This window comes from Condylura cristata, unplaced genomic scaffold, assembly GCF_000260355.1.
Source record: "Condylura cristata isolate star-nosed mole 26May11 unplaced genomic scaffold, ConCri1.0 scaffold00019, whole genome shotgun sequence".
NCBI classification, from domain to species: Eukaryota; Metazoa; Chordata; class Mammalia; order Eulipotyphla; family Talpidae; genus Condylura; species Condylura cristata.
The window spans coordinates 5,160,859-5,175,549 of record NW_004567120.1 but is presented as its reverse complement, the minus strand read 5'-3'; the positions used below and the strand labels follow the sequence as shown (position 1 = coordinate 5,175,549).

The 14,691-nt window shown below is 37.6% G+C and overlaps 1 protein-coding gene across 1 annotated transcript in view; it reads left to right on the top strand.

Annotated features, from left to right (window-relative positions):
• Positions 1–3,399: 3,399 nt before the first annotated feature.
• The window catches only part of RPS6KA6 (ribosomal protein S6 kinase, 90kDa, polypeptide 6), a 186,168-nt gene continuing 174,876 nt past the window's right edge, over positions 3,400–14,691 (top strand). The window contains exon 1 of the mRNA XM_004685620.2: positions 3,400–3,721. Within this exon, the coding sequence (XP_004685677.1) occupies positions 3,647–3,721 (75 nt within the window). The 5' untranslated portion in view covers positions 3,400–3,646. The remainder of the gene's footprint in view (positions 3,722–14,691) is intronic.

Genomic DNA, 14,691 nt, shown 5'->3' with positions numbered 1-14,691 from the left:
AATACATTGCAGGAGATGGCCTTCGTGCTTAACGGCTCATTTTATTTTCCAACAATAATCCACAGATTCTCTGGGCTAGTAGAATTAGATCTAATTGGCTCTCTTATATTAACTATATAAACTATTATAGTGGCCCACAACTTTAATGCAGTGTCTGCTACAGTAGAGAACTGTTTGCCAATTAAAAATATTTATTGAGTGACAACCATGTACATGAATGCAGAGATAAATAAGCTCATTCTCTATCAACAAGCTCAAAGTTTTCTGGTAAATGAAGATAAACATGCTGCAGTAAGGAAATGGAAAAGATATTATCGAAGTCAGGGTAGTGGCTGACAAATTTTATCCAGAGTATGCGTGGGTGGAAGGTTTAGAGAGGGGAAGGTAAGATCAGAGAAACTTCATGAGCATCAGATTTGGGTAAAGTTTTAAATCTGGAATACCTAAATTCTAGATTTTTCATTTAATATCTGTGTAGTCTTAAAAAAACAAAAACTTAATCTTCCTCAGGCTCAGTTTCTATAATATAAACTTTTACTAACTGTTGTAAGAGCTGAATGATGCATGAAGATCTTAGTAATTTCTTGGTAAATAACAGTTTTGGGTCTTAATTGCTATTAAGAATAAATTGTCTATGAAGATTGAGATAGGGAAGAAACAATAATGGGCACACATAAATTTGACTAGATTAGGAGTGGTAAATAAATCTGGAGAATAAGTCAGAGGTTAGATGGTTAAAACATTTGCATTTAGGGCAACAGAGTTTGAATATTTTACTGTGGAGATGGAGAATCATTGAAGAATTTTGAGCTTTGCATTGCCAGTGAAAAGGATGGACTGTGGAGTGAGAGTATACATTTAGAGTAAGAAAAAACAGTTGGGAGTCATTATTACTATTAGTTCAAGGAAACATTGTAAAAGATTAACTGAAGCAATGCCAGTGAGAATGTAATACATTTTAATAATATTTGAGATGGAAGATAAATGATAATTAACTGAATGAAAGCTCTAAGAAACATGAGTCTTTTAAACCATTGAGTTGAGGGAGAGGTTTTGATTACTTTTTATAAGGAGAGAGTTGTGTGCTGTTTATACAGTAAGTGCCATGTTAAATTAACACATATGAAGTTAAATTTTACATAGAAGACAACATATTCATTCCTGAAAAGGTTTCTAAATATTGGTGATGTGATGAATTTATATAATTCACAAAGCAATAACAAGGACAAGTTCATTTAATTTATATATTTACTGAATTCTATTATCTTGCAATCATTATACTTGATGCTGAAATGAATAGGCAAATATATCATATATCACATGATGCTTGGTGTTTTGAAAAAAATAAGGAGATTTTGAAGAATTGTGGGATGGTGAATTAGAAAGGATAGTGATAGAAGTACTTGAAGTGCTATTAGAGCAGCAAACTATATGGATTGGTGATTTCGTGGTGGGAATTTTACAGGGACTATACCTGAGAGGAGAAAAAAAAACATCATACAAAAATGAACAATGATGTAACACACATTTAAAAAAGAAAAATAATCAAATGATTTAGGAGGAAAATGATTTTATTGTCGGGGTCGAGTGAAGAAAATGTTTAAGAGGTAATTATGAGCCAGCAAATTGAACTAAGTAAACTGTGTGCTTTTTGCTGAAGGGAGGAAAACAAGATTTATGAAAGAGAGCCACACACTCTCAAATATTTTCACTGTTTATAGCCCCATGCACCCAGTAATTTTAATGCTTTTACTTTTACAAAACCATATTCAATAAGCTTCGCTTTCTCCGTGGGATTTTACACAGTAATAGGTGGGAGGAAATAATTAGTGATTTTTGCTTGCTATTCAGTGCCAACCTCTGTGGTCAATTTTATTTAGTTAGTGCAGGATGTCAGATGGTGAAATAAATGGAGGGTGTATTTTAGTGTTTTCCAAGAGCTCAACACAACAGTCCCAGTAGTAAGAGAGATGGGGCTGTGCTTTCTACACAGATCATTAGAAACTTCTCCAAGGTACTGATCCAGCTTAGCTTCTTTTACAGTTGCTTTGAAGTTTATTTGAAGTGTCAATGGTAGAATAGCTTTTTTTTTAAAAAAGATTTATTTATTTATGCATACAGAATTGGGGTACAGGCCAGAGGTGCAGGGGGGTGAGAGGATTCACCAGTGACAGAGTGGGGAGCAGAACAGGCAGATCCTCGAGGTACACTGCTGAGGGGAGCTGTGGGCGGGTCAGGAGAGGTCTGCCCAGCCATGTAGGTCACCTCAGGGGCAGGCGGGGATCGAACACATCATGATGAAGTGGCTTTAGCTTCTTAGTGCTGTGCTTTAACCTGCTGCACCATCAGGGAGGGCCAGAATAGCTTTTTTAATTTCGTGTTCTGATGTGTTTGGATGAGAAAGACCTTGCACATCCTCTGTTTAAGAGACTACTTTGTCTCCATATTGCTAGCATCAGCTACAGTGTGTAGTTTAGAATAGCAACAAATGAAATGGTTGATTTAAAAAAAATAGAAAAATGATAATTACTATAGTTAAAAATCCAATATCCTCAAAGTGGGGTGGGGATGAGATAAGCTTTAGACACCTTCACTGTCACAAGTAGTATCCAATAAATAGTAGGGATGTATGTTGTGTGTGTACATTAGAAGCAACGTTTGTCATCAATAGTATGAGGACACCCAGTAGAAGGAACTTGAAGGGCCTCAGGAAGGGGGTGGAGTTAGGGATCAAAGGTCTATTTATTTATTTTAAATTCATTTTTTTTCTGCCTCCAGCTTCTAGAAAACAAATGTATAATGGACTGAAATCTTCACCTTAGTATTTGTCATCAAGTACCAAAATTGGCATGGTTTGGTCTATACTAGAAGATATTACTAGGGTTCTTCCCCAGCCACTAACTCTTCCAATGCTGCTGGGGAAGGGGGTGTCAACCTCAGTTCCCTCATCCTATGTGGGAATCCTAGCGCTGGCAACGATTTTTAGCACAGCCTGCTGAGGAAGTGTCAATTGCGTCGCGCATGCTCCGTGGAGTGGGCAGGTTACTGAAGCTCCAGCGGAGGCTTAAGCTACTCTTCTCCCTCCTTCCCCGCCCTGCACTCTCCCCGCCCCTCAACCCTACCGCCCACCGCGCGTTCTGCGGATCCGCCGCTGCCTCTCCGCTCCCCACCTCCTCCCCGCCTCCCTCACCCCAGGCTTGGGAATCTCCGTTGACGTTTGGGTGACGCCACTGTGCTCCAGCCGTTGGGGGTTCCAGGAGAAGCGCAGGTAACGCCCCCGCTGCCGCCATATTGACGGAGCTGAGAGCCAAGAGCCCAGAGAGGGGAGCTGGGAGCGGGGAGCGGGCGGAGGAAGAGGGGTGGGGTGGGGGGCGTCAACACCAAGCGACAGTAGCTGTGGCGAGTGCGAGCCCAGCGGCGGCTTCTGGTAGAGGCGGCGCAGAGTTGTCTTCTCTATGGGGAGCAGCAGCCTGTGGCGATGGTTCCGACCCCGGCTCCCGGCCTCTGAGGGATCCTGCTGCGGAGGCTGCGGCCGTTGAAGGGGGAGCTTGGGGGTGTGAGCGGCGGCGGCCGTCAAGCTTGAGGACGGGATGCGCGGGTCACTCTAGAGGTTGGCAGCTCCTGTTCCAGTGCTCCCGAAGCGGCGATGCTACCGTTCGCTCCTCTGGACGAGTTCTGGGAACAAGAAATGGAGGTACTCAGCGGCGCAAGCAGTGGCGAGGTTAGTATGGTGGCCCCAAAGGGCTGGAGCTATCCCCTCTGTTCTCAGAGGACCTAGGCCTGGGTACTAATGAGAGGTGCTAGTTCGGGGTGGGGGGGGGCATGGGCACCTCCTTACTCAATCTGGTTGTTCGCTGAGGAGCGGGTGGGGTGAGACCGGGAGCTTGTGCGTGGGTAGCACAACCTCGGCAGGGGCTCGGCCTTTGCCATAGAGCCTACCTCAAGGGCCACGCTGGAGTTGTGACTAAGTTTCTTCACTTTGAGATCCAAAGTGAGAGGGAGGTGGGGGTGTGTTGATGGGGGGTGGAGGAAGCACCAGGTGTCGTGCCTTAGGACTCCGTGACTCTGGCTGGTTTGCTCGCCAAGAACAGGTTAAAGACAGCTGCTGATTCCAGCTCTCTGTGGAACCCCGGACGCTTTAGGAAGCCAGCACAACAAAGACACACCAAGGTGACTAAGTAACTGGGGACATTTGCATTTAAGACCCGGTGTTCCTTAGCTTTCTCCTTTCTCTATGGTTTGCTGTGGTTCTTTGTAACAAAACGAGTGGAGATTGACAGGAATCCAGGTTTCTTTATCCACATTCAGATGATGTTCTGCCTACTCTCTGGTCTTAATTCTACCGCGTTCTTCCTCCCTTCCCTTCTCCCTTAAGTGCTGACTCCCCCTGGATGGTCCTTAAAAGAAGATGCTAAGTAAATCCCAGTCCTCATAAAACGAAGCTTTGAAAATACAGAAAGGTTCAACCAAAATATTTTCGTTCGTTTCATTTCTCACTTTGATTTTGAAATTGTTCAGATTGGACTTTGGTCAGCCATGCTAATTTCTTCTAGGTGTGCACAGTTGCTTTATTTTCATTGTCGCTTTTGTGTTGTTGAAGTGGGTAGCATTAAAAAGGAGCCTTTTGGAATAGGCTCTTTTCTGAACTTAATGTTGATATTCGAGTATTTCTGTAGAGGCCACCATACACCTACAAATACTTGAATGCCAAATTGGTTCACAGGATATTTTGAAGTAGGACTTAGGATCCTTGACATCTCAAGGTACAAATTTGTCTTCAGGTACATGCTCTAACCTTAAAAATACACTTTGGACTGTTGGCTGCTTACCTTGTTCTTTTTTTCCACATGTGTCAAACCCACAACCAATATTAACCTCAATGGAAAAAGCTGAAAGCCTTTAAGATCAGAAACAAGACAAGTATGTCCACTATCACCACTGCTCTTCAACATAATATTGGAAGTTCTAGTCAGAGCAATACCACAGGAAAAAGACATACCAGGAATCCAAATAGGGAAGAAGAAGTAAAACTATCATTATTTGCAGACAATATGATAATTTACATGGAAAACCCTAAGAACGCCATAGAAAAACTAATCAAAACAATTAACCAATTTAGTGAAGTGGCAGGATATAAAATCAATGCACAAAAATTAGTTGCCTTCTTATACACAAGCAACCAATCAGAAGAATTGGGAAGTCAAAATAAATAAATAAATCCCCTTTACAATTGAAACAAAAAAGAAATCAAACACTTGGGAATAAACCTAACAAAAGAGTTAAAAGACCTATACAAAGAAAATTATAAAACACTGTTAAAAGAAATACAAAAAGAGACAAAGAAATGGAAAGATCAAAGAATTAACATCATTAAAATGGCCATCCTACCAAAAGTGATTTACAGATTTAAGGCTATTCCAATAAAATGGATGCTGAACTTTGTTGAATGCCTTCTCTGCATCTGTTGATAAGAATATGGTTTTTATTTTTATTTTTGTTGATGTGATGGATTACTTTATTTTCAGATCTTGAACCATCCTTGTGCCCCTGGAATAAATCTCACTTGATTGCAATGTATTATTCTTTTGATGCATTGTTGGATTCTGTTGGTAATGATTTTATTGAGGGATTTTTTGCATCAGTGTTCATCAGAGAGATTGGTCTGAAGTATTCTTTTTTGTGTTGTCTTTGTTAGGTTTTGTTATTAGTGTAATGTTGGCATCATACAATGTATTTGGCAGTAGTCTCTCGATTTTTTAAATGAGTGTATGTGGAGTAGGCACTAGTTTGTTAATGAACATTGGATAAAATTCATTTGTGAATCCATCTGGTCCTGGGATTTTGTTCTTGGGGAGGGTTTTAATTCTGTTTCAATTTCTCTGCTTGTAATTGACTTTTTCAGTTGTTCTATTTCTTCTTTATATAGCTTTGGATGATTTTTGCAAAGTTGTAGGAATTTGTCCATTATTCTAGATTGTAGAACTTGTTTGCACATAGCTGTTCAAAGTATTCTCTGATTATTCTTTTGCTTTTATGTTGTGCCCATCGTGAGTTCTCCTCTTTCATTTTTGATCCTATTTATTTGTGTTTTCTCTATGAGCCCAGCTAGAGGTTATTTTGTTTACTTTTTGAAAGAATCAACTTTTGGTTTCATTGATTTTTTTTTTTTGGATTGTTTACCTAACTTCTATTTCATTTATTTCTGCTTTGACTTTTATTATTTCCTGTCTTCTACATGCTTTTGGGTTATTTTGTTGTTCTTTTTCTAGTTCTTTAAGGTGGGAAATTAGGTTGTGTCTTTGAGTTGTTTCTTGTTTCTTTATGTGAGCCTGTATTACTATGCATTTTCCTCTTAGAACTGCTTTTAATGTGTCACATAAGTTTTGGAAAGTTGTCAGTCTTTTCAATGTATTTTTTAATTTCTCCTTTGATCTCCTTATTGATCCAATAGTCCTCCTGTAGTGTGGGTTTCAATTTCCACAATGTAGGAGGGTTTATTTCTAGTTTGATTTCTTCATAGTTAGAGAAGATGGTTGGTATGATTTCGATCTTAATATATCTATTGATATTTGTCCTGTGTCCCAGTATGTGGTCAGTCCTGGAGAATGATCCATGTGCATTTAAGAAAAATGTGTCCTTGCTTATTTTTTGTTTCATTGATCAAAATATGATCATTCACCTTCATTGGTGAAGGTGGTGTGTTGAATCCTACTGTATATGTATTTTCTATAATGTTTATTTTCAGAGATGACAGTAATTGTCTGACATTTGTTGGTGTTCTTTCTTTTGGTGAATATGTGTTGATGAGTGTTATGTCTTCATGTATTGCCCCCTTAATCATAATATAATGACTGTCTATGTCTATTTTAAATTTTTTAAAATTTGAAGTCTGTTTTATCTGATATAAATATAGCTGTTTGTGCCTTCTTTTTTCATCATTTGATTGTATGATTGTTTCCCATCATTTTACTTTCAATCTATTTTTATCTTTTGTAGTTAGATGTTTTTTGGAGACAATAAAAGGTTGGTTTCTGATTTTTTTTTAATTCAGCCTGCAACTCTGTGTCTTTTTATTGATAAGTTTAAGCTGTGGCAATAAACCTAACAAGAGAGGTGAAGGACCTCTACAAAAAATTATAAAATATTGTTAAAAGAAATAGAGGAAGATACAAAAAAAAAAATGGAAGACATCTATTGCTCATGGACTGAAAGAATTAACATCATTAAAATGGCCATCCTACCAAAAGCAATTTATAGATTCAATGCTACTCCAGTAAGAATTTCAATGACATTTTTCAAAGAAATAGAACAAATACTGATAAAATTCAAAATACCTTGAATACCCAAGGCTCTTCTGAATAAGAAAGGGAACAGAGGTATCACATGCCCAGACATCAAATTATACTATAAAGCCATAAAAATAAAAACTGCGTGGTACTGGAACAAGAACTGATATACAGATCAATGGAATTGAATAGAAAACCCAGATATAAATCCACAACTTTATGAACAGCTAATCTTTGACAAATGAGCAAAGAATATGCAATGGAACAAAGTGGTGCTTCGAAAACTGGGCTGCTACATACCAAAAAAATGAATTTAGATCACTACCTCACATCATACACACACCAAAAAACCTCAAAATGGATTAAAGAGATAAGACCTAAAATCATATTTCTCATTTTTTTGAGATTTTTTTTATAGTCTAGGTACTATTTTATCTTTGAACATTTGGTAGAACTCATTTTAAAACCATCTTGTCCTGGGTTTTTGTTTTGGGGAGGGTTTCAATTAAACTGTTTCAATTGTATTGCTTGTAATTATTGTTTGATAGGTTTTCTATTTTTTTATACATCTAGTTCTATAAATTTGTCCATTTCTTCTAGATTGTTGAACTTATTTACATATAAATGTTTATAACAGTCTCTGATTATCCTATGGATTTTTGCTGTGTCTTTTGTAATTTTTCCTCTTTCATTTATGAAACTATTTGTGTTTTCTTCTGTTTTTTTTTTTTTCTTTTTTTTTCCCCTTTGTGAGCCAGGCAAGGAGTTTGTCTTTTTGTTCATTTTTTCAAAGAACTAACTTTTGGGTTCACTGATCTATTGGATTTTCTTTTTTATTTCTGCTAGAATTTATAGTACTTCCTTTCTTCTACTGGCTTTTGGTTTTTGTTGTTGTTCATTTCTAGTTCTTTGAGATAGGAGATTAGCTTGATTCTTTGTTATCATTCTTGTTTCTTGATGTGAACACATACTGCTATATCTTCTTATTACGGCTTTCTGCTGTGTCCCATACATTATGAAAATTTTTGTAGTCACTGTCACTCATGTCAAGGTATTTTTAAATTTCTTCTTTCATTTCCTCATTAATCTTATGTTTTTTCAGTAGTGTGAGGTTCAATCTACATGAAATAGCAGGGTTCCTTGTTTTCCTTTCATGGTTGATTTCTAATCTGATGCCTTTATTGTTAGAGAAAAGTGTTTGTATGATTTTGATCTTTATGTATCTGTTGATGTTTGTCTTTTACCAGTATGTATATCATCAATCCTGGAGAATGATTAGTGTGAAATTGAGAAAAATGTGTATTCAGATTTTTTTTTGTGTGCAGTGTTCTGCAGATATTTGTTAGACCCATTTGGTTTAGGTCTCTAGGGCTACTGTAACCTTCTTTATCTTTTGACTCAATCTGTCCATTGGTGGCAGTGTGCTGTCAAAGTCTCCTACATATGTAATTTCTCTAGTGTTTGCTTTCAGAAATGATAATAATTGGCTAATATATTTTGGTGTTCCTTCACTTGATGTGTATATAGTGTTGAGTGTTATATCTTCTTGGTGTATTGTTCCCTTGATCATAATGTGTAGACCATCTATGTCTCTTTTTATCTTTTTTAGTTTGAAGTCTCATTTGACTGAATAAGTATGATTGTTCTTGCCTTCTTAAGGGTCCCTTTGCTTGTAGAAGTGTTCTCCTACCTTTTACTTTCAATCTATGTTTATCTTTTGCAGTTAGATATATTTCCTGGAGATAACAAAGGTTGCATTCTGTTTCTCTAACCCAGCATGCTATTCTGTGTTTTTTATTGATGAGTTTAGGCAGTCTATATTTAAGGTTATTATTGATACATGGGAGTGTGTTCTTGCTACTTTGTTCATCATTTTATGGTTCTATTCATTGCCCTATTCTATTCTTCCCATTTATTCCTCTGTTGGTTTAGACTTTAATGTTTCTTGTAATATTTTTTATATGGAAATTTAGTAGTAACAAATTTCTGAATTTTTTTTTTTTTTTTACTTTTCCCTCATAAGGAGAGATTTCAGGGCAAATTATTCTTGACTGGAATTTTTATCTTGGAGTATATTAACTATTGATTATGTTACTCCATTCTCCTGCCTATAGTATTTCTTCCGAGAAGTCTCTTGTCAGTATAATTGGTTTTCCTTTTTTAGTTTAGTAATATGTTTCTTCCCCCTCATCAGCTTCATTATTTTTTCTTTGTTTTGGGCTTTTGGAAGCTTTACTGTTATGTATGTTGCTATAATTTCCCTTCCATTATGATAACTTGGTGTTATTCTAGCTTCCTGTATTTTCTTTATTTTCATTTCCTTCTTCATGTTTAGGAAGTTCTCTTATTTCATTGAATAGTTTCTCAGGTCCTTTTTCTCCTCACCTTGTGCGATTCCTATGATTTTCATATTTCCTTTCCTCATGGTGTTAGATAGTTCTGGCCATGTTCCTTCCTTCTCCTCCTTTGTACCTCTCTTTCCTTTTATTTATTTATTTTTGGTTTATTTTATAACTGTATCTTTGATGTACTGATTTGTTCTCCCATTTCCTCCATTTTATTTTTATGGCTTTTCTCAGAATTCTTTGTCTTCTCCACTAATCTTTGAACATTCTCCAGTTCTCTTATTTTCTTCTTTAAGGATACATTCTTATTCCTTAGTTTGTTGATTATATAGCTCATAGCATTTTTTTCCTTTTCTGCACTTTCCTTTTAACTCCTTGTTTTCATTGTGGCAATTCTGAATTATTTATTTGTTTCTGTGTTACTGGTCTCTGGGAGCTTTCTTTCTGTGGTCTTTTGTTCCCAGGATGGTCTGCTTGATGCTTGTCTTCTCTGTTTGCTTTTGGCTTTGCACTACATGTAGTGTCCTTGTATCACTGGTGTTTGTGGGAATGACTTAGAGTTCTTTCTTTTTAAAATTTCTATGTAATTTCTTTTTTTATTTATAATTTACATTACTTATTTTTGTATAATGTTTGCTTTCTCCTCCCTGTGTTCTATTGCTGGGGCATGGATGTATCTGCCTAGTACCTGGGCTGCTGTGGTTGATGGGTAGCAGTAGGGTTGGTGGCTCCTGCAGCATCCTTCCTATCTCGCCCCACTTGGACCACTGCCAGAAGCAGGTGGGATTTTCATTTGTTCATTCTTGAGTTTGGGGCCATCAGAATTGGAAGTTGGGGGGGTTCCTACACTTCCTGCCTAGGTGTGCATCTGCCAGATGCTTGATATCAGTGATGGTCTTCCAGTACTGGACTGAATGGGTCATAGGGGTGGGGGCTTCTTGTAGCTCCCACCTGGGCACACTTCGACTGTGGCTGATATTGTTGTGAGCTGTGATTTTCCCCAGGAGGCTCTTCCTTCCCAGTCCTCACTACTACAGAGAATGAGATCCAATGTCTCAGCCTGGGGTCATCAAGTATCTTGTGTGGAGCACTGTATCATCAGGTACTATTTAAAGCCCAGTCATCTGGGAGATGTCTGCAGGCTGAGTGGGATATATATATCTGTGTTCACCTGTTAGGTCCCTCTAGGTTATGTCTTAGGAAAGCAGAAGGAAAGAAAGAAAATAAAGACTAAATAAGAAGAAAACAGAATGACAAGGAAATAAGAGAAAGTGAGAGGAGAAAAGAAACGAGAGAGAGAAGAGGAAGGAGGAGTAAGAAAAGAAAAATGAAGCAAGAATAATAATGATAAATGAGAGAAAAATAAAAATAGAAAACAAATAAAAACAGGTAAAGAAAAATGGGAAAGGGAGGGGAGAACTGAAACTCAGGGCTCTGTTTGCTTCCAAGGAGCCACTGGTTGCTGTTTTAGTCTGGTCTTCTGGGGGACACAGGCTGAGTGGGATAGTCTTTCCAGGGTCTACTATCTACTTTGAGGTATAACTCAGGGAAAAGAAAAACAAAAGGATAAATAAAAGGAAAAAATTAAAATTTGCGCATTAGGGCTGTTACCCCTCCCAGGAGTCATAGCCAGCATATGGCACTGGAAAATTGAGTGGTATGCACTTTTTTTTTAACAGTTTATTTTTACATCATTTTGTACATTTTTTCCTTTTTTTTCTCTTTTTTTCTTTTTCTTCCTTTTTTTTTTTTTTTTCCATCTCAATTGTAATCCCTGTGGGTTTCCCATCAGGTATGCACTTTTGAGTTAAGCTGTCCACGTCCCTCTTGGGTGAATCAGGAGGAGAGAGAGAGAAAAAAATAAGCAAACAAAAAGAATTTTTGAACAGTTTGTAGTTTATGGCCTCTCCTCTCCCACAATGCAGGCTGTAATTTTGGCTCAAAATTTCTCATTTCTCATCTGTAAGGTGTCCAGAAGTCTTTGATATTTTCTGATGTAGGTGAGAGTGCTGGCTGGGGTTTGATGGTGGTGGTGTGGTGCTGCATTGGCTACCAGGGCTTGTTGAGATTCTGGATGCCTACTTAAAATAGTCATTTTCTCTGGCTTTGATCTCTGTGGAGACATTCTGACATCCACTTTGAAGAGTCTGCTTTTTCTGGGAGCTTGTAGTAGTCTCCCCTCTTTTTTTTTATTTGCAGATGTCTTAAGGAGATGGATCGACCTTGCATGTGTTTTACTCAGCCATGCCGTGGGCATGTCCCTCCATACCATTTCTTCATAGGTTGCAGTAGATTATATTCTCACTAAAAGTGGATGAGTGTTCCTTCTACGCAGCCTTGCCAACATTTCTTGTTTCCATTTATTTTGGCAAAGGCCATTCTGAAAGGTATGAGGTCTTATGTCATTGTGATTTTCATTTGCTTTTCCCCTCACAATAAGTGATGTTAAACTTTTTTTTTCCTTCCATTTGGCTGTAGGAAATCTTAATGTTTTTATTTTTTGGAAAATTGTCTCTAAGTCTAGCCCCCCCCCTTTTTTTTTTGGTTGGGTTGTCTGTTTCTTTTGAGTTGTATGTATTCTTTATACATTTTGGATATTTACACCTAGTTATGTGTGATGTGTAAATATCATTACCTTGTTTTTAGGATGCCTTTTGTTTCTGCGTTAATTTATGTTTTCAAAGATTATCTATGCATACAGAACTGGGGTGCAGGCAGAGGTGCAGGGGGGTGAGAGGCTTCACCAGAGACAGCGTGAGGAGTAGAAGAGGCAGATCAACGAAGTACACTGCTGAGGGGAGCAGTGGACGGGTCAGGAGAGGTCTGCTAAGCCATGAGATCACCTCTGGGGCCAGGGATTGGACACAAGCACTGAAGTGGCTGTGGCTTGCCTGCAGTACTGTGTCTTAACCCAGGGTCAGGGAGGGCCCTGTGTTAATTTCTTTTTAGGTGCAAAAGTTGTTTAGTTGATGTCCCATTTTTAAATTTTTGCTTCACCTTTCCACTTGCCATTGGCACTGCATTTCTAAACATATCTTTGTGGTTGCTATCCAGGAATGTATCACCTGTGCTATATCAGTAGTTTTATTTTTTTGCATGTGGCTGTACGTGCTTTCCCACACTACTTGTCAGAGGCTTGCCTTTTTCATTATATGGTTGCATCTCTTTTGTCAAAGACAATTTGTCCATATTTATATGTGTTTATTCTGGGTTCTCTATTGTAGTCTGTTGATGGTATTTCTGTTTTTGATCCACTATATTTCTGTTTTTATTGCAGTGTAGTATCATTTGAAGTTAGGGTGTATGATTTCTTCATTTTTTTCTTTTTCTCAGAATTGCTTTGATTATTCATTGTCTTTTTATGATTCCATGGGTATTTTACAATTGGTTGTTCTATTTCCTTGAGGAAGTCTTTGGGATTTGATAGATATTATGTTGGGACTATACATTGCTTTAGGTATTAAGGCCATTGTAACAATGTTTATTCTTCCAGTCCATGAACATGGCAAAGCTTCTTATTTCTTTGGGTTTTCTTTATTTCCATTTACAGAGTTTTATAGTTTTCATTATAGATCCTTTATCTCCTTCATGAAGAGGTATTTTATCATTTTTGGTTTCACTGTAAGTGGGATTTTTTAGTTTCTCTTTAGATTCATTGTTTGCATATAAAAATACAACTCATTTTTTTCTATATCCTATCACCTTACTATTTTTATTATTTCTAGTATATTTTTGTTAATTCCTTAGATTATCCATATGTATTGTCATTTAATCTGTGAATAGTGATAGTTTCACTTTTGCTTTTCCAACTTGGATTCTTTTTATGCCTTTTTCTTAATGGCTATGATTGGTCTTCCAGTACTATGTTGAAGAGTTGTGAAAGTGAACATGCTGCCTTGTTTCTGATCTTAGAACAAATGCTTTAAATGTTTTGCCATTGAGTATGATGATGACTATAGTTTTATCACATATAGCCTTTAATTATTTTCAGATATGTTTTATTAATAATAACATTTGATTCTCAAATATTGAGGGATTTCATTTACTAAGATTTTATTGAGTAGTTTTGTGTCTATGTACATCAGCAATACCAGGCTATAGTATTTTGTGTGTGTATGTATGTGTGCTGTTCTCATAAAATGTGGTAAGGGCTTGTACCCTCTTCAGTATTTTTGCAAATGTTTAGGTAGGTTTAGTATCAGTGGGGTCCTCCATGAAATTTTGCTAAACTTTATTAAAGAAGCCATTGGATCGTGGAGTTGGCTCCTAGAAAGACTTATTTTTTAATGCTTTATTTATTTATACATATAAGAACTAGGGTACCGGTCAGAGGTATGGCGGGGGCGGGGAGGGTGAGGATTCACAGGAGATGGGGTATATATAAAAATAGGTGTATTTTTCTGAAATATACTGCTAAGAGAAACAGCAGGTAAGACAGGAAAGGTCTGCTGTGCCATATGGATCACCTCTTTGGCCAGAAATTGATTTTGTGCTTTTATGCCTGTGGATAGCTTTATAGTACTGTGCTCTAACCTAATGCACTACCAGGGAGGGCCCAGAAAGACTAGATTGTTCCTTTCAGGTTCAGCAGTTGTATTTGTTTTTTTAAACGGTTTCATTTTTCCTGGATCAGTCTTGGAAGAGTCTATGATTAAAATTTGACCATTTCTGGGCCTCCCTGATAGCACAAGGTGTTAAGTTTCAGCACTATGAAGCTGTCAGCAGCCACTGCAGCACGAGTTCTATCCCTGGCCAAGAAGCTAACCCACATAGCACAGCAGACCTCTCCTAGCTCACCCACTACTCCCCTCAGCAGTATATTTCAGTCAGTCCACTTGTTCTGGTGAATCCTCTCACACAGCTCCCCACCTTCCCCACTTCTGACTTACACCCCAGCTCTTATGTGCATAAATAAAACAAATCTTTTTTTTTTTCTCATTTCTTCTAGGTTGTCAAGTTTGTTTGTATAGAAATGTTCATGGTAGGTTCTTATTTGTGTTACTGCTGTACCTGTTGTAATGTTACTACTTTGATTTTCAGATAGCTTTTATTTCGTCTCT